The sequence below is a fragment of the Phalacrocorax aristotelis genome, chromosome W (genome assembly GCF_949628215.1).
Source record: "Phalacrocorax aristotelis chromosome W, bGulAri2.1, whole genome shotgun sequence".
NCBI lineage: Eukaryota > Metazoa > Chordata > Aves > Suliformes > Phalacrocoracidae > Phalacrocorax > Phalacrocorax aristotelis.
In genome coordinates, this window is record NC_134310.1 from 13188792 (window position 1) to 13212595 (window position 23804).

Below are 23804 nucleotides of genomic sequence, written 5' to 3' on the forward strand. Positions count from 1 at the left end.
CACTTCCCTGGGGAGATTATTCCAATGGTTGACTGTCCTCACTGTGAAAAAATTCCCTCTCATGTCCAATCGGAATATCCCCAAGAGCAACCTATATCCATTCCCCCTTGTCCTCTCCCTGTGACTCCGTGTAAAAAGGGAGTCTCCATCTTCTTTGTAGCTACCCCTTAAGTACTGGTACATGGTGATGAGATCCCCTCTGAGCCTCCTAGAGATCCCCTCTGAGCCTCCTAATAATTAGGAGTGGGTACTCTGAAATTGGACCCTCCTTCTGGTACCAACTTTATCACTTGCCCAGAAATGGCCACCCCCAGGAAACTTTATGAGGCACAAAGGCCTCAAGTCAGTAGGATACAAAGACATACCAATGTGCTCTGATACCTTAAAGTTTATTCACACAAGTTCTACTACTGAACTTGGATCAGTGCTGCTAAATATAAGCAGTTACAGAATCCCTTTTCTCCTGTCTTGTTTTTGATGTACCACGGAAAAGAAGCTAGGCTCTTCAACATGACCTGTAATATTGCATAGGAAAATTATGCTTCCTTGACAAGGACAGATTTAAATATGATGGAGTCAAGTACAACATTGGTCACCACTTACATTCCCAAAAGGCTTCAAGATCTTCACTCTCTCTGTCTCTCATTTTCAAAACTTGAGAACAGTCCTAAAACAACTACAAAAGGTTCAAATTCCACTAGCCCAGCATATGGTCCTTTATTGGCTTGAGCTGTTTGCTTATCATTCTTGGTCAAAATCACAAGAAGGCTTTTGATACATCATGTGGTGTTGACACTCACTGGATAGAAGAACAAAAAAAGGATTCACTGTATTTTGTCATATCTCACACAAAGAGAAAGACTACTCAAAACGGGGACACTGGAACTACTGTATCTTATAGTGACAAGGTACAGTGCCCACCTTGTTTTTTTTCTTGGACATCAGTGTAATTAAATGAGAGAGAACCACTATTTCCACTCCTCCCCTGCCACAGATGTTTTAAAAGGTCTGTCAGATTTCAGATATGATAGAAAGGAAACTTTTTTGTGTGTGTGACACTTTTTCTTAAATTGAGAAAATTCCTAATGATGTGAGTCAGCTTTTGGATTAAATACAGTTTTTGCTATAGCTGTCCTAGATGCTGTCACTAGCCAGTTATTTGGGGCCTAAACTGCATAATTTAAGACAAAACTTGTTAGAGTATAAAATATTTCTCATGGCTTGTATATTCATGGTTGAACTCAGAACTGCTCCACTACAGTAGTAGGCGGTGCATTTAAAATGACTGGTTCTTTTTTCCAAATAACAGATTATCTCTCCCTCTAGTCATCACATAAGATGCAAGAGAGTATTTTATCCATTGCCTGAATGATTCAAACCAGTGTAAGTGTCCTATTTCTATTTTCAGGTTATAAAACTCCTCAGATATTGTCAGGAAATTATCAACATACAACCAAATTCCTGGAACCTTTATCTCAACAGAAAAGCCAATCTTCACATAGAAGTACCTCTTTTTGATGGTCAGAGACAGGCTCTTACTTCCTTTTTTCTAGTAAATAGTAGATCATTTGCAGCTACAAAGATGACTTTCACTTTAACACTTCCAACATTTTGTTATCAGAACCTGGAAAAAATAACACTCTCATGAGTGGATCAGCATAGCTGACTTGCACTTCAGTAATGAGTACTCTATAGAAATCCATTCAATGGTTAAGTTGGTAGCTAGAACTTTGAAAATTATCTGTGTCCTGATTTTCTTTCTCTTGGAGGATTAAAACACCTTTAGCTCACTAACCAAAGTCAATCCTATCGTGTGAGGCTATCAGTGAGAACACAGCACTAAAACAAAACAAAAAATGGTTTGGCTGAAACTGCATAAACAGCAGAAAAACTAACTACAAATCAACCACTTTACGCCATAAATACCTGCAGCCATCAGGGTCCATTGAGCTCTCCCTCCATAGCAGCTGGCTGCGCAGCAGTGATCTCCCCTTGAGTAGGGACGCTTCTCAAGGTCACCCCTCAAGGCTGAGAGATCCCTTGCCTGACACCAGACATTGATGGGTTGGTAAGTGACATTTTTTGCATGCATGTAACATTTAAGATACCTATAGTAAGCTTACACAATAATCTTTGTATCCCATACTAACTTTAAGTGTAGTAAATAGTATTGATTGCCAGTCCATCTGTACTTATTAAATATTTTACATACCTAAATTTACTGATTATAAATCAATAAACTAACTACCAGATCACATCTGTCCGAGTGATCTCTGACTCTTCTCCTGTGACATTAACTAAAACAAATGTTTCATTACAAAGGTACGTTGATGCTTCCTATGTTGCATTTATATTAGGTCAGTTGTCATTGAGGTACTGAAAAGATATAAAATGACATGCATGTGGACTTTACTAAAAGTAGGTCCCACTCCTCCTTTTCAAGGTTTTATCACTTAAATATGACAGGCCTATACAGCACTGAAGATTAATGGTGAGCTATTAATTTCCATAACTGTCTATTTAAAAAATGTGGGAAAAAATGCAGAGCATCTCCCTGCCTCTTTAGCATATGAGCTTTCTTCCTCACTCAGATGAATGATTTGCTGCTTCCTAAACTGTGAGTCAAAATAGCTGCTTTTAACTTTCTTAACTGGTTATGTTGCCAACATTTTCAGAAATAGTATCAGCATGTATCTTATGTAAGAAGGGCTCAAAGGCTAACCAGTGAATTTGGAACTGCAATGAAATGCTTTCTTTTGGTTTTTTTTGGGGGGAGAGTTATTTAATAAAGTTCAGAATTTCATCAAGTTAGAGCCACTGCTTTACTTCCACAAATTGTTTGTATAGGAGGGCACAGGAAAAAGCAAATGCTGACTAGAAAAAAAATTCTAGATACGTTCTACCCCTATACTTTGCACTGACTAATAAAACTGTGAATGAGCGTGACAAATAACTTTTGTTACGAATTGCACTAATTCCTCAGCACCCTGAGAAGTTGTGTTCCCTGTAACAGTACGCCATGGCATTCTTTAATCACATTTATTGCTTGTTACCTTTTTATAGAAGCCCTATTCTTGCACCAGTTCGGAAAAGGCTAGTGCCAACCTTGAGAATATGTTGTAGTATAAGTATCATTGATATCCAAGATAAGAAGTAACAGGTGTCCCACCCCCAGCTTCTGGCAGAAGCATCACTACCTGCAGGCAGTCGCATGTTCCACTTGCCCCAGAAGTCCCCCCCACTCTTCCAGTCCCCTGATGTAAGGACCCTGGAAGTCTCTCCCCACAACACATATGGGGTCTGCCATTTTATTTCAGCCACTGTTTCATGGCATGGAACCTCCATTCTGTAAATGTCATACCCCATGTGTTTTCATACTGCTTTTTGATTGGCTGACTGCAATTTTTGACACAATCGTACTCCATGCATTCTCAAGCAGCCCTGTGATTGGCTGGCAGGACCAGCCATCCCTTCCTGTCGGAGCAAGAAGCCCCCTACCACTAAATGCACAGGGTCAGTAATTTTATTTCAGCCACCATTTTATGGCTGATAGCTGCCAATTTTGACAGCGTCCTGTGATTGGCTGCCAGGACCAGCCTCCACTTTCCAGTTAACCTGGAAGTATGTCAGAAAAGGAAGCCCCCGCTCACTACATACACAGAGGCCACCATTTCTGATGGTGTCATTCCCTATGTATATATATAGATATGTAAATAAATATATAAAGTGTGTGTATATATAGATGGTATAGATACGTGGTAATCATACTTTTAAGGACTGAGATAAACCAAATATAGCTGGGTTTTGCTGTCCTGCCAGCAAATTCTACCAAGCGCTGTACAATTTCTCAGATCAGCTTGGAGGAATATTGAAACATGAGGCTTTTGTCTCTCACTCAAGAGAACCCATTTACTTTGTATGTTGTGATGTGGATGTCTCCTTCCTCCCCTATTCTTTCCTCTAACACACTTATTCCTGGTAGCAGTTGGCTTAAGTTGGATCAAGTTTGTTCATTCAGATTCATTTGAGAATGCTGAATTCCTGATTAGTTATAAGCACTGTTATTATATGGAGAGCTAGTTTTATCCTCATTTCTCTTGTGGAAATCAGGCTTCTCATCAATGTGGAAAGTCTGGGTATACAGAACCAATATGATCACAGTTGGAAAACAGTCATTATAGTGAAGACAGACTGAATTTAGGAAAAAAATGACTTGATGAATCAAAGGTTTATTTCAGTTGGTTGTATTAGAGAGCTTCTGAGGAACAAGTTCCTCCCTCATGAAAAAGATTTTATGTTCACTTCTAACTAGTTCCAATGAAATTAATTTTGGATCCAATTATCCTTCCAAGTCTGTGAATGAAGGTGAGAGTTGGCATATTCCTGTATGAAAATAAATTTCAGTATTGTTCTCCCATTCAATCTTTGCTTAACTCCTTGCAGACATTGTTTAAGGAGAAATTTTGAGTGGAGTGATACTGGGACGGGAGCAGTCATCATCTCTGGCCTTAAATGTTACCAAAAGATATTTGTTACCATAGAGTTCTTTCCTATGGGAAGCTGTCATCCTCTTTTTATTTTATTCCTACTCCTTCCCATGAGTAAGACAACATGGATTGAGAACAGCAAGAAAACTTGTACAGTTACCTAATAAAACTTGCCTCTTGGGAAAGCGTGAGGAGTTGGTCCATTATCCTTACTTTTTTTAAAGCTTCTGAAAGGAGGTGACTGTGGAAAGGGATGTGATATTCTTATGACATTTAGCTATTTACACAAACTGTATGGCTACAAGCATCTGAAAGCAAGCCTGATAATTCTGCATAGCCAGTCATGAAGAATGTGAGACATTTGGTTTTGTGACTATGACAGTGAACTTTGCCTATATGATTATTTACTATTGATGTGTGACACATGGAAAAAGAGTTAACTTTGGGTGAGTTTACATAGACAAGGACTGACTGTGCAAGGCAGCAAACTCCAACTTGGCTCACTGTGGCGTGCAATATACTCACTGGCAAACCTGTGTTGGAAGTCAAACTCCATTCTGAGATGAGAAAACTGACCATCTTCAAGACAGTTCAAGTGAAAATGAAGGATTCATGACAGCATTACTTGTGAACTCCAAGGTGGAGATCTTGATATCTTCTTGGCATTAGCAGCTACCTTTGAAAACTTATGGAGGATGCATGAAACAATGGAAGGCTGAAAAAGGGAAAAAACCTGCTGTCTACTTCATTTAAGTTTTAAGAAGGAGAAAAAGGGTAGCTGGTGAACTGTCTTGCAGCTTAATATACATTTCTGCAGAAACACTGGACAAATACAGTAGAGTTTGTAAGTATCTAGAAGGAAACAAGGAGATGAGAAACAGTCAACAGATCTGCTATCATGTCTTATCAATTTAATTTCTGTCTTTGAAAATGTGGAAAGCTTTCTTAACAGAAAGAAACAGCAGATGTTACACATTTTGCTTTTAGTAAAAAATTGTTGTATTGTTTCACCTGATGCTTTTTGGCTAGGAAGCATGGTTAGCTGTATGTGCCACAGGCTAGATGCAATACTAGTTGGAAAACTATTCTCAAAATTCAGCGGCTTAATGTCAGTGAATATGATCTGTATGTAGCACTTATCAATACTTTGTATTAATAACTTGGATGATGAAATAAGAGTACAATCATTAAATTTACAGGTAACAAGCTGGAAAAGAATGAGAATATATAGACAGACTTAGAATTAAAACTGATCTTGACAAGTTGATGAATACTAGTTAACAAGGAAAAGTGCAGAGTACTGCATCCCAGTAAGAACCATCATTTATTCAAATACAGAATGAAAAGCAACTGAGTAAGCACCACTTCTGCAAAAAGGGATCCCAAACTGATTGCAGTCCATAGGTTTCATGAAACAACAGTGCTGTTTGGATGAGAAATTAAACACTACTGGAAGTTAAATTAAGATAGCTTGTGAAAGCAAGGTGAAACAATTGTTCTTTTTCATGATTCAGTGCTGCGAGGTTTCCATGGCAGTGCTGTATTTTAGATACCATGCACAGAGGAAAAATCATTTGGAGAGATTCAAATAAATAGCAACCCGGTCAAAGAACTAGAATAAATTATCTCTAGAGCAAAAAATAAAATTGTTAATATGTTTACCTAACCAAGAGAAAGTAAGCCTCCAAATACATTAAAAAATGTTACAAAAGCAAAAGACAGTCTATTCTCCCATACACATGACAAATACATCAGCAATCAATGAGTTTAAATTACAAAAAGGAAGCTTTGGCTACTAGTTAAGGTTTTTCCCAAAAGATAAGGGAACAATGTACAGGGAAACCGTGGAGCCCTGGTGGCATGCTGTAGCTGTGAAGAACAGATTAAACAAACGTCTTTCAGGAATGGCATGTAGATGATCCTTCTTTAATCAGGTGGATGGACTGGATGCCCTCTTTAAGCTCCTTTGAGTCTTCTAGTCTGTGACATTGACCGTTAGCCAGGCAAATTTTAACTAAAGGTTCAAATTGACTTGCTAACCTCATTGCAGGGCTGTAGATCAAAACTGGGGCAACTAAGAGAAACCTGTAAAGGGAGCATAGATTTTAGGTAAGACTGTGTTATTTTAAACTTCTTCCTTTCCCATGTATAATAGGCAGTTTGTCTTTTGTTACTTTTTATTTTCAGACTGAACTCAGGTACCCAAATGGCAGTGTGTAGTGGAGGTCAAAACTCAACTGGTCATGCTGAATTAAAGCACATAGTAGAATGAAATATTGTAATCTGGATGTCAAAGTACAGAAAACTTGAAGTATGCATTGAGATATTGGCATGAGCAGCCTTGTTGCATGACAGTTGTACCTTTTAAAGATGGCATGCTTTGTTTTAGTCATAAGTGAAAAACATAGCCCTTAATTTCTCATGGGACTGTTTACTTTAGATCAATTGGCCATATGCAGATGAGTCAATTATTTCAATATCATAGTAGCAAGACTTTATTCAGTTTTGAGGTTGTTTATCTTTGCCTTTTGGAGCACTGTCATGGCTTAGCCCCAGTCAGCAGCTAAGCACTACACAGCTACTCGTTCACTCCCCCCATGCCAGTGGGATGGGAGAGAGAATCGGAAGAGCAAAAGTAAGAAAACTCGTGGGTTGAGATAAGAACAGTTTAACAGATAAAGCAAAACAGTAATAGTAGTAATAATAATAATATAATGAAAAGGTAAAGCAAAAGGTGTGTGCACAAGCAAAGCAAAACAAGGAATTCATTAACTACCTGTGAGCGGGGACATCTTAAACTAGATCAGGTTCTTCAGAGCCCTGTCCAACATGACCTTGAATGTTTCTAGGGATGGGGCATCTACCACCTCTCTGGGCAACCTGTTCCAGTGTTCCACCACCCTCGTAGTAAAAATTTTTTTCCTTATATCCAGTCTAAATCTACCCTCCTTTAGTTTAAAACCATTACCCCTTGTCCTGTCGCAACAGGCCTTGCTAAAGAGGTTGCCCCCATCTTTCCTATAGTCCCCCTTTAAGTACTTGAAGGCCGCAATAAGGTCTCCCCACAGCCTTCTCTTCTCCAGGCTGAACAACCCCAACTCTCTCAGCCTGTCTTCACAGGAGAGGTGCTTCAGCCCTTGAATCATTTTTGTGGCCCTCCTCTGGACACGCTCCAACAGGTCCATGTCCTTTGGTCAGTTTGGATCAGCTGTCCCAGCTGTGTCCCCTCTCTCCCAGCTTCTTGTGCCCCTAGCAAAGGATAGGAAGCTGGAAAAGTCCTTGACTAGTATAAGCACTACTTAGGGACACTTAGCACAGACTTAAGAACAACTGAAACATCAGTGCGCCATCAACAGCGTTCTCATAAGAAATCCAAAACACACTATACCAGCTACAGTGAAGAAAATTAACTCTATTCCAGCCAAAACCAGGACAAGCACTAACAACAGGAATGGAAACTTACTTAAACTGTAACAATCGACATCTCTATTGTCTGTTCTTTATTCATCTTCCTAATAACTGAGCATTTGCTCTCTGTGCAGATGAACAAATAAATGTTTACTAGTCTCCTTGGAAAGCAACAGGATTTTACTCTGTGTGTCTGTATATATTTCTCTCAAGGTGAACTTTCCATGACAGACTAATATGCAGTATATCAGTTTTTTCTTCATATAGAGAGAGCATGTATGAATGAAAATGCTACTGAAAACAAGCATACAAAATGCAAGAAAAAGTGAATGTGTAAGCTGGAACTGCAAGGATGCTACTTCCCTCCCCGCTCTTCCTTTAGTCTTATCCTGGCTGCCCATACCAAGCCATAGAAATCTGACATTCAAGCTTTTTGTTTTTAATAGAAGTGGTCTCTACTTGTTTTCTTATAGAATTAAGGGTCACAACTGAGAACAAATGTTATCTTCTGAGATAAATCTAATACAAAAATCTTGGCACACAAAAGAAACCACTAATCCAGAAGATTAAGAAAAAAATTAAGAACAAGCTTTATGTGCATGTGTGTTTAAACAAAAAAAACCCCCCACCCACTTATGTGAGTAGACTTAGAGTAGATCTAAATAATTTAAAACAACTATTAGCACTAATAAAGTTGCATCTTGCAACTCTGATTTCCAGTCTTTCTACCTTCACCAGAAGGCCAGATACAGTTAAATAAAAGCAGTTTTTCCATTTAAAAAAAAATATCAGAAGAGACTTCTATCCTCATTTTAGATGACTTGGAATATTCATTTTGCTGTGTGGCATTTGACACAGAGCAACCAAATGAAAATGGTTTAGTTTTTAATGCTGTGGTATCAAGAGAGCTGACAACTACTGCAGACTTATGAGTACTATATTATGAAATTATAATATTGCAATATTAATAAGTTTTAATGTAATTACAATAAATGTAATATAATTTGGAATGTCAGAAAAAAAAATATTTGTTTCTACATGCTACAAAGCTGTAGCACCTACAATGTCCACTTGAAATTGCTGCACTGTATTCTAAGGGGAAAATTAAATCAAAGTTTGCCATTCTATTGTTCTGTAAATAATAGATTGAAAGAATAATAAACCTTATCTTGCCAATCTACTCTCCCTTCTTTTTTTCATAAAGAGCTGAAAATAGTTGTGAAGGAAGTTTTTTATGATTACAACTAAAAATCTGAAAGAATACCCGCACATATTTTTTTCTTGGTGTTTCTTGACCATTGAAGTAACACAAGCTCTGGGAAATCAGTTTGATGAAGTTACTTTCCCCATTTCTACACACCATTTTGATTTAGTACACTGATTGCCATAATACTGAAAAATTAACTTTAAATTGAGATTATATTTACAAAATTATTGCATCTGAGAGAAAAATGTGCTGTCTTTTGTTTGTTTTCTAGTATGCTCCCTCTTATGTGAGCTTTAATGTGTACCTATGCCATTTTTTCAAGTATTCTTACAGAGGCATTAACAACAATGTTTTTAATACATTATTCTTTGATATCACTTTATTTGAGAAGTGGAAGATGTTTTCAACTTAAAATGCAAAGAAATTTTTATTATACTGGAGTAGATTACTTAAATGAAATATGTTTATAGCACTACAACAAGGGATTTTTTCACCAATTTTATGCCATCAGGTTTTCTGCTGCCTTAATCTTATTGGCACAGAACAGTTCATATACAAATTCTCAGAATAATGGCAGCTGTCTCTTTTCCTAATGTATCTATAGATGTTTGCATTATAAAAATAAATACATAATCCTTCTTGCCTCCAACTGAACTCTTAAACTTGATGGCATTTTGAGTTTTAAAGGTTAATTATACACTTTGAAAAAAATATTTTGTTACTAATTTAAAATTTGTTTTTCATTATTGGATATAATCAGTCCTAAAGTTCATAACTTCAGCTATTCACTCTGAAGATTCCCACACTTGTGAATTCTCTTTCCCTATCCCCTCCCAGTGTGTCCACAACATAGTCCCAAGCAATATGTCAGTGTTACAGTAGTCACTAAGTTATAGCAGAAGGGAAGAAAAGGTCACCAAATCTGCAAGGAGAGCTGCTGTTTTCACTGTCCTCCATTGCGCTCTCTAGAAGAGATTAATTCAGTATTGAGAAATCAAAATATATTGAGAAACTGTTCCCAGGCAAAGAGCTGCTACATTTGATTTTCATCATCTCAGGACTGATGAGCTTCACATTGAGCTGCACTTTTTTCCATTGCCACTGAGCCCCAGTGATAAGAATTCTTGCCTTTCTGCTTGTTATATTTTAACCTACCTATTGATTTTCTCATTTGAGAAGTTAAATGGCGTAGATATTGCAGGAAAGTCTGAAGTAACTTTACACTACTTCAAAGACTTATCTTTAAAGGAAACTGTTGGACACGTCTGCTGCTGTACATCCAACCCATTGATGGCTAATGCTTTAATGCTGTGACCAGTACCCCCTGCTCCTGATCCCTGGTAATATGGTTAGCATAACTAACACCATTTTATAAAGCAAATGGCCATTCACTGTGACTGAGCTGATCACATATTCATTCCCTTTCCCCTCCTCATCAGGTCCTGTGAACTAAGTAAACAAACCAAATAGATTTCTTCTTCCCCTCCCTACCAGCCTCAAGATTCCTGGGCCCAAGGCTGACTACTCCCCTTCTTATTGACTTTGAAAGTCCCAGGCACCTGGCCAACCAGGTGGTGGTGATGACCCCATCACAGAGCATGGAAGCATAACAGCACACAGAGCACTGTCTATAAAATCAAGCAGTTACAAGTTTTAAGTGGGATTGGAACTGGTGTTGGATGGTGAAGTCTATGACTCTTTGGTGGTCAGGGATACCTTCCCTGTCTGTGAGGATTTATCTTCCTCTGAGAACTGAGTTGGTGACTTGTATTCTTTTATGTGTTTTCAAGTCTAGATTAGGATTGTTATGGCAAGCCAAGTATTAAGATTTGACACAATCTGCAGAGGGTCCAGGTGATTAGAGACCATAAGTGGTGCTATAAAATTCTGTGCTATGCTACTTATAAAATTGTACTACACTGATTGTGCTTATAGAAACCTTGTGCTATTCTGATCATAAACTCTATCCTATGCCAACCATAAAATCCTGTTAAGAAAATAAAGCTTTAATTGTAACTACAATTTAGTGCTGTTTTCATTCTGCCAAGGATCCCTAAAAGAACCTGTCTGTCCCTTAATGCTGGGTGACAAATGCATTTAATTGACTTATGTAATGTGGAAAAATTAATTAACAAATGTTCTGGGAACTTTACTGACTCATTTATAGTGAGCTCTTTGCAGATAAATGTACTGTGGAACTTGGCACTCTTCATGCAAGCTATATTAGCTGTCACTGGAAAGCTATTTTTAGACCTTGGGCTATTTAGATAATTGAAGCTTTTCCCATTTTCAAGTAATGCATCCTGTGTTGTGGAACTCAGCTGGCAACCAGCTTTGTGTAAGCGAAGTAGCCAAATAAGGCTCTGTGGAGTACGTTAGAAGAAATAAAGAACTATCTCCAAGTTTGGGCATTTAGTGGCCATCAAAAGAGAGAACTATAGCAAATACATGTATAAGTGTAGGTTTCATTAAGTAACCTACAAAGAGCTATAACACTGGATCATGTTTACTTACGGCATTATAAATGCATGAGTTCTATCAACTTTCTGTATAGTGTTAAAAGTGTATTCAGCATTGCTAACACAGGAATTCAGAGATCTATGGTTGAATACTTAAGTGCTTAAGGGTGAATGGAATTATTTCAGCAAGCCAAACATCTTTAAGAAAGGGCCAGGCCCAAAACAAACTGGATTCTGATGAAATACAATATTTCTGTAACTGCTTTAAGATTTTTTTCCTTTAGCTTTCCTGTTTGAATGTTAGGCGCGTGTAAGAAAAACTTGCTGACTGGGGCTAAACCACAACAGTGAGGTAGGGCTGAATTTCTTGGCACCCAAAATTTATCTGGGTCCAGAATTAAGTGTTCTTCTCTATAAGTAGCCCAAGGAATATGATCCAACAGGCATTTAACAAGATAAAGCTGACTAGAAAATGTGAGGTTTTTAAGTTTTGTTATGTACACTAACCACTGTGGATATACTAAACACATTAAATTCTCTCATCAGCATAACCTTTATCTCCTATAGTGTCCATTAGAGTTTAGTAAGATTATAAATGATGATGTACTGTTCTCCCTTTTTTACAAACCTAAAATATTTGAGAATAGAATAATGGGTCATAAAAGCTGCACTGAAAAACTTAAGTGGTTTAGTAATCTGTGATATGGTTAGTTTCTGTCTTGAATGCTTAAATAAATCACATGAAATAAAGGAAAGTACATTGGTTGGCATAATACTTCCCGTAGCAGATTATATCCAAAATAGTTTTGGGTGTGATATTTTTAAATATCTATTGTGGAATATGAGTGTACTGGTTTTGACTGGGAGAAAGTTAAATTTCTTCATGGTAACTTGTAAGGGGTTATGTTTTGGATTTGTGATGAAAACAGCATTGATACACTGATGTTTTAGTTATTGCTTGTCATGGTTTTAGCTGGGACAGAGTTAATTTTCTTCACTGTAGCTGGTATAGTGCTGTGTTTTGGACTTAGTATGAGAATAATATTGAAAACACGCTGATGTTCTAGTTGTTGCTAAGTAGTACTTATACTAGTCAAGGACTTTTCCAGCCTCCCATGCTCTGCCAGGTGCACAAGAAGCCGGGAGGGGAGGGGGCACAGCCAAGACAGCTGATCCAAACTGGCCAAAGGGATATTCCATATCATATGACATCATGCCCATTATATTAACTGGGGGGAGTTGGCTGGGGGAAGCAGCAATTGTGGCTCAGGCACTGGCAGTGTCAGTTGGCGGGTGGTGAGCGGTTGTATCACTTGTGGGCTTTTTTCTGGGTTTCATTTCTCTCTCTTGGTCTTTTCCTTTTTATTTATTATTATTATTATTGTTATCATTATCATCATTATTACTATTTTATTTTAATTATTAAACTGTTCTTATCTCAACCCATGAATTTTCTTACTTTTGCCCTTCTGATTCTCTCCCCCATCCCACTGGGGTGGGGGGAGTGAGCGAGCAGCTGTGTGGTGCTTAGTTGCTGACTGGGGCTAAACCACGACAGCCCTTTTTGGCACCCAATGTAGGGCTCAAAGGGTTTGAGATAATAACAGTTGCTGGTCACAGCATCGACTCTGTTCTCAATATTACTTTATCCGATCTGCACCATGCTCTTGATTTTGCTGTACCTCTTAGAGATTGGTGTTGGTTTTTGTCATCTGCTGTGCTCTGCAATGATTAGGGATGTTTTGCCTGGGGGAGTTGTTATTAAAACACTGGCCTTGAGTTTTATTTGATATTTGAGGTTTATATTGAAGCTGTTACTGTACATCGGGTACCACCTCATGGAGACAATTAGCAATTATACCTCCTCCTCCGAGAGATTTTTCATGGAGGAAATACAGAATGGCACCTTAGATACCTTCTTTTATAACGCCTCCTCACTCATTACAACTTTTCAGTATTTTGAACATCCTTCGGTAGTTAAGATATATCTATTGGTATTTCTTTGGCAGATTGGTTTGGTATTGCCTAAGGTTACTAAACAATTTAAGAATATCATCCAGAGATCTGCCCCAAGGCTCGATAGTTATGAGTGGCAGGGTATGTGGGATAGTATGGTGTGCTGGTTTTGGCTGGGATAGAGTTAATTTTCTTCACTGTAGCTGGTATAGTGCCAATGGCACATTGATTCTTTAGTTGTGGTTAAGTAGCAGCTAAGTGTTGCTAAGTAGTGCCTATAGTAGTTAGGGACCTTTCCAGTTTCCCATGCTCTGCCACGTGGGCAATAAGCTGGGAGGGGCCACAACCAAGACAGCTGACCCAAATTAGCCAATGGGACATTCCATACCATGTGATGCCATGACCAGTATATTAATCAGGGGAGTTGGCACATGGGGGGAGGTGGTTGTGTCTCAGGGACTCGTGGTGTCAGCTGCATAACATATTGTTTGTTTTGGTTGTTCATTCCTCCTTCCCCCTGTCCTGGGTTTTGCCTCTGTCTTGTTATTTTCCTTTTCATTACATTATTATTTTTGTTGATATTATTGTTTTATTTTAATTATTAAACTGTTCTTATCTCAACACGTGAGCTTAATCACTTTTACTGTTCTGCTTCTCTCCCCCATCCCACCAGTAGGGGAGAAAGCGAGCAGCTGTGTGGGGCTGAGTTGCTGGCTAAACCACAACAGTCTCTTTTGGCACCCAATGTGGGGCTCAAGGGTTGGAGATAATAACAGCTGCTGGTCACAGCACTATGTTCTTGTTTTTGCAGTTGGTGTTAAAGACTGGTGTTCATCTGTTTAGTCTGCTGTGCTCTGCTGTGATTAGTAAAGTTTTGCCTAAGAGAGTAGTTATTCAAACACTGGTCTTCAGATTTATCTGGTATTTGGGTTTTGTGCTGGAACCATTGCTGTACTTTGGATACCACTTCACTAAGGCAATTAAACTTCCTCCTCTGAGATATTTTATATGGAGGTGTTGTGGATCAGGCCCAGTCGGCAACTAAACACCATGCAGCCGCTCGCTCATTCCCCCACCCCTGTGGGATGGGGGAGAGAATTGGAAGAGAAAAAGGAAAAAATCTTGTGGGTTGAGAAGAACAGTTCAGTAATTAAAATGAAATACATGATAACAAATATGATTAAAATAATAATAATGATGATAATATAATAACAAGGAAAAGGAAGGGGGAAAAAAAAGAACCACAAATGATACAACCGCGCACTACCCACTGACTGACGCTGCTGGTCCCTCAGCTGTGAGTTCTACCCGCTCCCCACTGGATCGCTCCTCCCAGTTAGTGTACTAGGCATGACATTACATGGTACAGAATATCCCTTTGGCCAGTTTGAATCTGCTCTCTTAGCTGTGCCCCCTCCCCTCCCGGCTTCTTGTGCACCCAGCAGAGCTTGGGAAGCTAAAGAAGTCCTTCACAAGCATAAGCCCTACTTAGCAACAACTAACCAAAACATTGGTGTGTTATCAACATCATTTTCGTACTAAGACCAAACCACAGCACTACACCAGCTACAGAGGGAAAAAATTAACTCTATTCCAGCTAAAACCATGACAGTATCTACCCCTTATTCCATATCATTTACATCATGCTCAGGTCCAATACTATTCAATACAAACTCAATAACGCCTACCCACCTTCTCATCCTTTAATAGAATATCCAGACATTGTTTATCATTGCCTTATTCTATGGGCCATCCCTGTAAAACGTCTGTGAAATGTCCACAAATGTCCACTGGGTTTATTTAGTCCTTTGTATTCCATCTATTGTACGACTCTTTCAGGGCCATGTTCTTTGACCCAGGTGTCTATGGGGTTGTTTTGGAAATGAGTCCCATTGTCTGACTCAGTTCTCTCTGGGGTGCCATGTCACCACAGGACTTGTTTTTGCAGGACCAGGATAGTGTTCTGGGTGGTGGCGTGGGGGACAGGATATGTTTCCAGCCAGCCGGTGGTTGCTTCTACCATTGTAAGCACATGGCGCTTGCCTTGGCAGGTTTGTGGAAGTGTGATAAAGTCAATCTGCCAGGCCTCCCCATATTTATATTTCAGCCATCGTCCTCCATACCAGAGAGGCTTTACCTGCTTCGCTTGCTTGACTGCAGCGCATGCGTCACATTCATGGATAACCTGTGCAATAGCATACATGGTCAAGTCCACCCCTCGATCATGAGCCCACCTGTATGTGGCATCTCTCCCTTGACGGCCTGAGGTGTCATGGGCCCACCGAGCTAGAAATAATTCACCCTTATGTTGCCAGTCCAGATCCACCTCAGCCATTTCAATCTTGGCAGCCTGATCTACCTGCTGGTTGTTCCGATGTTCTTCAGTGGCCCGACTCTTGGGGACGTGAGCACCCACATGACGTACCTTCACAACGAGGTTCTCTAACCAGGCAGAAGTATCTTTCCAGAATGCAGCAGCCCAGATGGGTTTGCCTCTGTGCTGCCAGTTGCTTTGCTTCCACTGCTGTAAACACCCCCACAGGGCATTTGCCACCATCCAGGAGTCAGTATAGAGATAGAGCACTGGCCACTTTTCCCGTTCAGCAATGTCTAAGGCCAGCTGGATAGCCTTTACCTCTGCAAACTGGCTCGATTCACCTTCTCCTTCAGCAGTTTCTGTGACTTGTCGTGTAGGACTCCATACAGCAGCCTTCTATCTCTGGTGCTTTCCCACAAGGCGACAGGACCCATCACTGAACAGGGCATACTGCTTCTCATCTTCTGGCAGTTTGTTATGAAGTGGTGCTTCTTCAGCACGTGTCACCTTCTCCTCTGGTGATAATCCAAAATCTTTGCCTTCTGGCCAGTCCATAATCACTTCCAATATTCCTGAGCGACTGGGGTTTCCTACTCGAGCCCGCTGGGTGATCAGTGCAACCCATTTACTCCACGTAGCATCAGTTGCATGGTGTGTAGAAGGGACGTTTCCTTTGAACAGCCAGCCCAGCACTGGCAGTCGGGGTGCCAGGAGAAGCTGTGCTTCAGTACCAACCACTTCTGAAGCAGCTCAAACGCCTACATATGCTGCCAATATCTCTTTTTCAGTTGGAGTATACCAGGCTTGGGACCCTCTGTATCCACGACTCCAAAACCCTAGGGGACGACCTCAGGTCTCCCCATGTGCTTTCTGCCAGAGGCTCAAGGTAGGGCCTTTCTCCCCAGCTGCGGTGTAGAGCACATTTTTATTACATCTTGTCCTGCCTGGACTGGCCCAAGAGCTACTGCATGAACTACTTCCTGTTTAATCTGTTCGAAGGCTTGTCGTTGCTCAGGGCCCCATTTGAAATCATTCTTTTTCCGGGTCACTTGATAGAGAGGGCTTACGATCAGACTCTAGTGTGGAATATGCATTCTCCAAAAACCCACAATGCCCAAGAAAGCTTGTGTCTCCTTTTTGCTGGTTGGTGGAGACATGGCTGTTATTTTGTTGATCACATCCATGGGGATCTGACGATGACCGTCTTGCCATTTGATTCCTAAGAACCGGATCTCTTGTGCGGGTCCCGTCACCCTACTTGGTTTTATGGCAACAGCAGCTTTCAGAAGGATTTGGACTGTTTTCTCTCCTTTCTCAAAACCTTCTTCCACTGTGTTGCCCCACACAATGATGTCATCAATGTATTGAAGGTGTTCGGGAGCTTTTCCCTGTTCCAGTACAGTCTGAATCAGTCCATGGCAAATGGTAGGACTGTGTTTCCACCCCTGGGGCAGTCGATTCCAGGTGTACTGGACACCCCTCCATGTGAAAGCAAACTGTGGCCTGCATTCTGCTGCCAGAGGGATGGAGAAGAATGCATTAGCAATATCAATTGTGGCATACCACTTGGCCGCCTTTGACTCCAGTTCGTATTGAAGTTCTAGCATGTCTGGCACAGCAGCACTCAATGGTGGAGTGACTTCGTTCAGGCCACGATAGTCTACTGTTAGCCTCCACTCTCCATTAGACTTCCGCACTGGCCATATGGGACTGTTAAAGGGTGAGTGGGTATTACTGATGATTCCTTGGCTCCTCAGTTGGTGAATGAGTTTATGGATGGGGATCAGAGAGTCTCTGTTGGTGTGATATTGCCACCGGTGCACTGTTGTGGTGGCGATTGGCACCTGTTGTTCTTTGACCTTCAGCAACCCCACAACAGAAGGGTCCTTTGAGAGACCGGGCAAGGTAGACAGCTGTTTAATTTCCTCCGTCTCCAAGGCAGCTACACCAAAAGCCCACTTTTACCCTTTTGGGTCCTTGAAATACCCTCTCCTGAGATAGTCTATGCCAAGGATGCACGGAGCCTCGGGGCCAGTCACAATGGGGTGCTTTTGCCACTCATTCCCAGTTAGGCTCACTTTGGCCTCCAATACAGTTAGCTCTTGGGATCCCCCTGTCACTCCAGTAATGCTAATGGATTCTGCCCCTATATAGTTTGATGGCATTAAGGTGCACTGTGCGCCGGTGTCCACTAAAGCTGTATACTCCTGTGGGTCGGACATGCCAGGTCATCAGATCCACACAGTCCAGTAAGCTCAGTTATCCCTTTCCTCCACCTGGCTGGACGCAGGGCCCCTCTAGTCCTGATCATGGCAGTCACAACTCCCTTCCTGTAAATGTGAATCAGGAGTCCCTCTATTACACTTAGAAATAAAATCTGCGCTTCTACTCCTCTGTCTGGGGACTTGCTCACTGGAAACTGGAGCAGCAGCTTTCCTGGAGGCGCCTCCCTGAGTGACTGTTCTTCCTTGCAGTTCATGTACTCATGCCTGTAGGGTCGAAGTAGGCTTGCCATCCCACCTCATCATGTCCTCTCCGTGGTCACGCAGGTAGAACCACAGGGTGGCCCTTGGTGTGTGTCCTCTCCTTTGAGCCAAAGGACGCTTATTCCTAACAGCTGAGACACTACTCTGTCAAGGTGGGGAGTAGGACATATCTTATTTGAGTTGCTAGACCTCTGGGGATAGTTTCTCCACAGCAGAGACGAGCGAGGAAGAGATATTTTTTTCGTAATCCCGGAGTCTACCACCACCGTTGGTGCCTCGTCATCTTTCCAGGACATTACTGCCAATGAGTTTGCATGCGAAGATGGTGCGCTCCGTACAAACTTCCGCCACATGGGTCGTGTGCACTCGGCTTCATCTGGATCTTTGGATGACCGTTGATCGTCCAGGTCACCATAAATCACCTCAAGCACAGCTAATTCCCTTAGATACTGGGTGCCTTTCTCCATAGTTGTCCATTTTCCTGGGCGATATGTAACATCTTCTTTAAAGGGATACCTTTCCTTCACTCCAGACAGGAGTCGCCTCCAGAGGCTGAGGGCTTGTGTTCCTTTTCCAATTGCTTTGTCAACGCCCCCTTCCCCAGAAAGGGATCCCAGTTGTTTGGCTTCTTTTCCCTCTAGTTCCAGGCTACTGGCCCCATTATCCCAGCATCGGAGCATCCAGGTGACAATAAATCTTTTCGCATATCTCGCAACTTGCTTAAGGAAAGGGATCGGGTGGTCTCTATTTCATTTATTACTTCTTCTTCCTCTCCCCGTGACGGCCCTGCTTTTTCATCATCTCGTTCTAAACGAGTTGACATCTGCTTCCAAGATTTCGTCTTGTGTATGGGGGCAACTGATACTGGCACTTGCTGATTCTCTGAGTCAGCTCCAGTACTTGTTGTGGGGGTGTGAGTAGCCACAGTGCCATTCCTCAGGGCTGGATTGTCTACAGTGCCTGTCACTTTGCATTTCAATCCAGAGACATTCTCTTCCCCTTGGGAGCACTGAATACTGTTGAGCAGGGCTCGGTATGCATGGGCCAGGCCCCAGCATGTTGCACTTATCTGTGTCTCTCTGGAGTTCCCAGTGTAACAACATATTTTCTCCAAATATTCTACCAGTTTTTCAGGATTCTGCACTTGTTCGGGGGTGAAACTCCAAAACACTGGGGGTGACCACTGCCCTAGGTATTTGCCCATGCTATCCCACATGCCCTGCCACTCATAACTGTCAAGCCTCGGGGCAGATTTCTGGGTGATATTCTTAAATTGCTTAGTCAAAACCAAAACAACATGCCCAAAAACTAACAATAAGTGCATCTTAACCACCCAAAGATGTTCAAGATACAAAAAGGTTGTTGTAATAAAGGCAGAGACATCATAGAACAAAGTTGCAAAGGTACTATTCTGTATTTCCTCCATATAAAATCTCTCAGAGGAGGAGGTATAATTGCTAATTGCCTCAACAAGGTGGTATCTAAAGTACAGTAACAGTTTCAGCAAAAACCCCAAATACCAGATAAAGCTGAAAACCAGTGTTTGTATAACAAATCTTGTAGGCAAAACGTTACTAATCACAGCAGAACACAGCAGACTCAGCAAACCAACAGCAATCTTTAACACCAACTGCAAAAAGGACAACATGGTCCTGTGACCAGCAGCTGTTATTATCTCTAACCCCTGAGACCCACGTTGGGCGCCAAAAACACTATCGTGGTTTAGCCGGCAGCTCAGCCCCACACAGTCGCTCGCTCACTCCCCCACCGCTAGATGGGGGAGAGAATCAGAAGGGTAACGCTCGTGGGTTGGGATAAGAACAGTTTAATAATTAATATTAAAAGAAACAACAACAAAAATGCAATGGAAGGAGAACAACGAGAGGCGCAAGGTCCCGGGGGAGGGGGGAAGGGAGGGGAGAGGGGGAACGAACCGCTAAAACGAACCGCACGCGATACAGCCGCTCACCGCCTGCCGACCCGACGCCGCGCCGCTCCCGAGCCGCCAACTGCCCCCCTCAATATACTGGTCATGGTGTCAGATGGTATGGAATGAACCTGCCATTGGCCAGTCGGGGTCAGCCGCCCCCACCATGGCCCTGCCCCTCCCAGCCTCCCGCCCACCCGGCAGAGCACAGGAAGGTGGAATGTTAGCCGACCGCCACGGTGAGGAGAATTAACCCCTTCTCAGCCAAAACCAGCACACTGTGCGTTTTTGAGAAAGGAAAGAAAACAGTCCAAATCCTTCTGAAAGCTGCTGTTGCCATAAAACAAAGTAAGGTCAAGGGACCCGCACAGGAGATTTAGTTCTTAGGAATCAAATGGCAACATGGACGTCGTCAGATTCCAATGGATGTGATAAACAAAATAACAGCCATGTCTCCAGCAACCAGCAAAAAGGAAACACAAGCTTTCTTGGGCATTGTGGGTTTTTGGAGAATGCATATTCCAAATTACAGTCTGATCGTAAGCCCTCTCTATCAAGTGATCCGGAAGAAGAATTATTGCAAATGGGCCCCCGAGCAACGACAAGCCTTTGACCACACTAAACAGGAAACAGTTCATGCAGTAGGTCTTGGGCCAGTCCAGGCAGGACAAGAGGTAATAAAAATGTGCTCTACACCGCAGCCGGGGAGAAAGGCCCTACCTTGAGCCTCTGGCAGAAAGCACATGGGGAGACCCAAGGTCGACCCCTAGGATTTTGGAGTCGTGGATACAGAGGGTCCCAAGCCCGGTATACTCTAACTGAAAAAGAGATATCGGCAGCACATGTAGGCGTTTGAGCTGCTTCAGAAGTGGTTGGTACTGAAGCACAGCTTCTCCTGGCACCCCGACTGCCAGTGCTGGGCTGGCTGTTCAAAGGAAATGTCCCCTCTACACACCATGCAACTGATGCTACGTGGAGTAAATGGGTTGCACTGATCACCCAGCGGGCTCGAGTAAGAAACCCCAGTCGCTCAGGAATATTGGAAGTGATTATGGACTGGCCAGAAGGCAAAGATTTTGGATTATCACCAGAGGAGGAGGTGACACGTGCTGAAGAAGCCCCACTTTATAACAAACTGCCAGAAAATGAGAAGCAGTATGCCCTGTTCAGTGATGGGTCCTGTCGCCTTGTGGGAAAGCACCAGAGATAGAAGGCTGCTGTATGGAGTCCTACACGACAAGTCACAGAAACTGCTGAAGGAGAAGGTGAATCGAGTCAGTTTGCAGAGGTAAAGGCTATCCAGCTTGCCTTAGACATTTGGAAACGGGAAAAGTGGCCAGTGCTCTATCTCTATACTGACTCCTGGATGGTGGCAAATGCCCTGTGGGGGTGTTTACAGCAGTGGAAGCAAAGCAACTGGCAGCGCAGAGGGAAAACCATCTGGGCTGTCACATCATAGCAAGATATTGCTGCCCGGGTAGAGAACCTGGTTGTAAAGGTACGTCATGTGGGTGCTCACGTCCCCAAGAGTCGGGCCACTGAAGAACATCGGAACAACCAGCAGGTAGATCAGGCTGCCAAGATTGAAGTGGCTGAGGTGGATCTGGACTGGCAACATAAGGGTGAACTATTTCTAGCTCGGTGGGCCCATGACACCTCAGGCCATCAAGGGAGAGATGCAACATACAGGCGGGCTTGTGATCGAGGGGTGGAGTTGACCATGGACATTATTGCACAGGCTCTCCACGAATGTGACACATGCGCCACAAGCAAGCAAGCGAAGCAGGTAAAGCCTCTGTGGTATGGGGGACGATGGCTGAAATATAAATATGGGCAGGCCTGGCAAATTGACTATATCACACTCCCACAAACCCGCCAAGGCAAGTGCCATGTGCTTACAATGGTAGAAACAACGACTGGCTGGCTGGAAACATATTCTGTCCCCCACGCCACTGCCCGGAACACTATCCTGGGTCTTGAAAAACAAGTCCTGTGGCGACATGGCACCCCAGAGAGAATTGAGTCAGACAATGGGACTCATTTCCGAAATAACCTCAGACACCTGGGCCAAAGAGCACGGCATTGAGTGGGTGTATCACATCCCCTATCACGCACCAGCCTCTGGGAAAATTGAATGGTACAATGGACTGTTAAAAACTACACTGAGAGCAATTGGGGGTGGAACATTCAAGCACTGGGATACACATTTAGCAAAAGCCACGTGGTTAGTCAACATGAGGGGATCTGCCAACCGAGCTGGCCCTGCCCAGTCAGAAATCCTACATACTGTGGAAGGGGATAGAGTCCCTGTAGTGCACATAAAAAATATGCTGGCGAAAACTGTCTGGGTTCTTCCTGCCTCCGGCAAAGGCAAATCCATTCATGGGATTGCTTTTGCTTGAGGACCTGGGTGCACTTGGTGGGTGATGCGGGAGGATGGAGAAATCCGATGTGTGCCTCAAGGGGATTTGATTTTGGGCGAAAACAGTCAATGAACTGAATGGCACAATGTGAACTGCTATATAATATTGTGTGTCACCTCTGTGTTGTATCAGTGATATCAGAGTACGAGCCTCCCAACCCATGGAAGATAAACTGTGAAATAAGCAATGTACAGCAGTCATGGAATGATGACTAGCTTGGTATGCAGCAACCCAACACCACACACACCACCTCTCCCACCCTGACAGACTGTTACGAGAGATGGAGCCCAGAGTCATGGACTGGGTGAACTCAATGGACATTTTAATGGACATTTTACAGGGAAGGTCCATAGACTAAAGAAACGATGCCTGTGTATTATGTTAAAGGATGGGAAGGGGAGGGGTGGTGGTCGGTAAGTTTGTATTGGATGGTATGGGACCTGGGCATGGTGTAAATGGTATGGAATAAGGGTGGAGAATGTGCTGGTTTTGGCTGAGAAGGGATTAATTCTCCTCACTGTCGGGGGTCAGCTACCTTTCTAGCTTCCCGGTTCTGCCATGTGGGCAGGAGGCTGGGAGGGGCAGGGCCACGGCAGGGGCGGCCTTCCCCGACTGGCCAATGGCATGTTCATTCCATACCATGTGACACCATGACCAGTATATTGAGGGGAGGCAGTTTGTGGCTTGGTGGAGGTGTGGTGTTGGGTTGGTGGGTGGCTGTATCTTGTGTGGTTTGTTTTGGTGGTTCATTTCCCTCCCCCCTCCCTCCCCCCTGGGTTTTGCTCCTCTTGTTGTTCTCCTTTCCATTGTATTTCTGTTGTGGTTTTTTTTTTTAATTTTAATTATTAAACTGTTCTTATCTCAACCCATGAGCGTTACCCTTCTGATTCTCTCCCCCATCTACCGGAGGGGGAGTGAGCGAGCGACTGTGTGGGGCTGAGTTGCCAGCTAAACCATGACAAGTACCATAAGAATTTAGTGGTCTTCAGTACCTTTAACACCAACAGATAGGAACAGCATATATTGGCCTCCTGAGTCCCTGTCTGCTAATCTAGTGAACCTTGCCTTAGGCCAGATGACATTTTGATACGAAACAGAATGGACTATCATCATTGTTAGAGGTTCAGCTGCGTG

At 42.5% G+C, this 23804-nt stretch overlaps 1 protein-coding gene across 5 annotated transcripts in view; it reads right to left on the reverse strand.

Moving 5' to 3' along the window:
- Positions 1 to 370: 370 nt before the first annotated feature.
- The window catches only part of LOC142049329 (arrestin domain-containing protein 3-like), a 50452-nt gene continuing 27018 nt past the window's right edge, over positions 371 to 23804 (reverse strand). For 2 of the 5 annotated variants that reach the window (XM_075076942.1, XM_075076939.1), the window contains exon 8: positions 5793 to 6572. In XM_075076942.1, coding sequence (XP_074933043.1) covers positions 6510 to 6572 — 63 coding nt within the window. In that variant the 3' untranslated portion in view covers positions 5793 to 6509. Of the gene's footprint in view, positions 800 to 1508; positions 1625 to 5012; positions 5340 to 5792; positions 6573 to 23804 lie in introns of those variants that run through there. The other 3 variants (XR_012657684.1, XR_012657682.1, XR_012657683.1) reach the window with 3 other exon arrangements.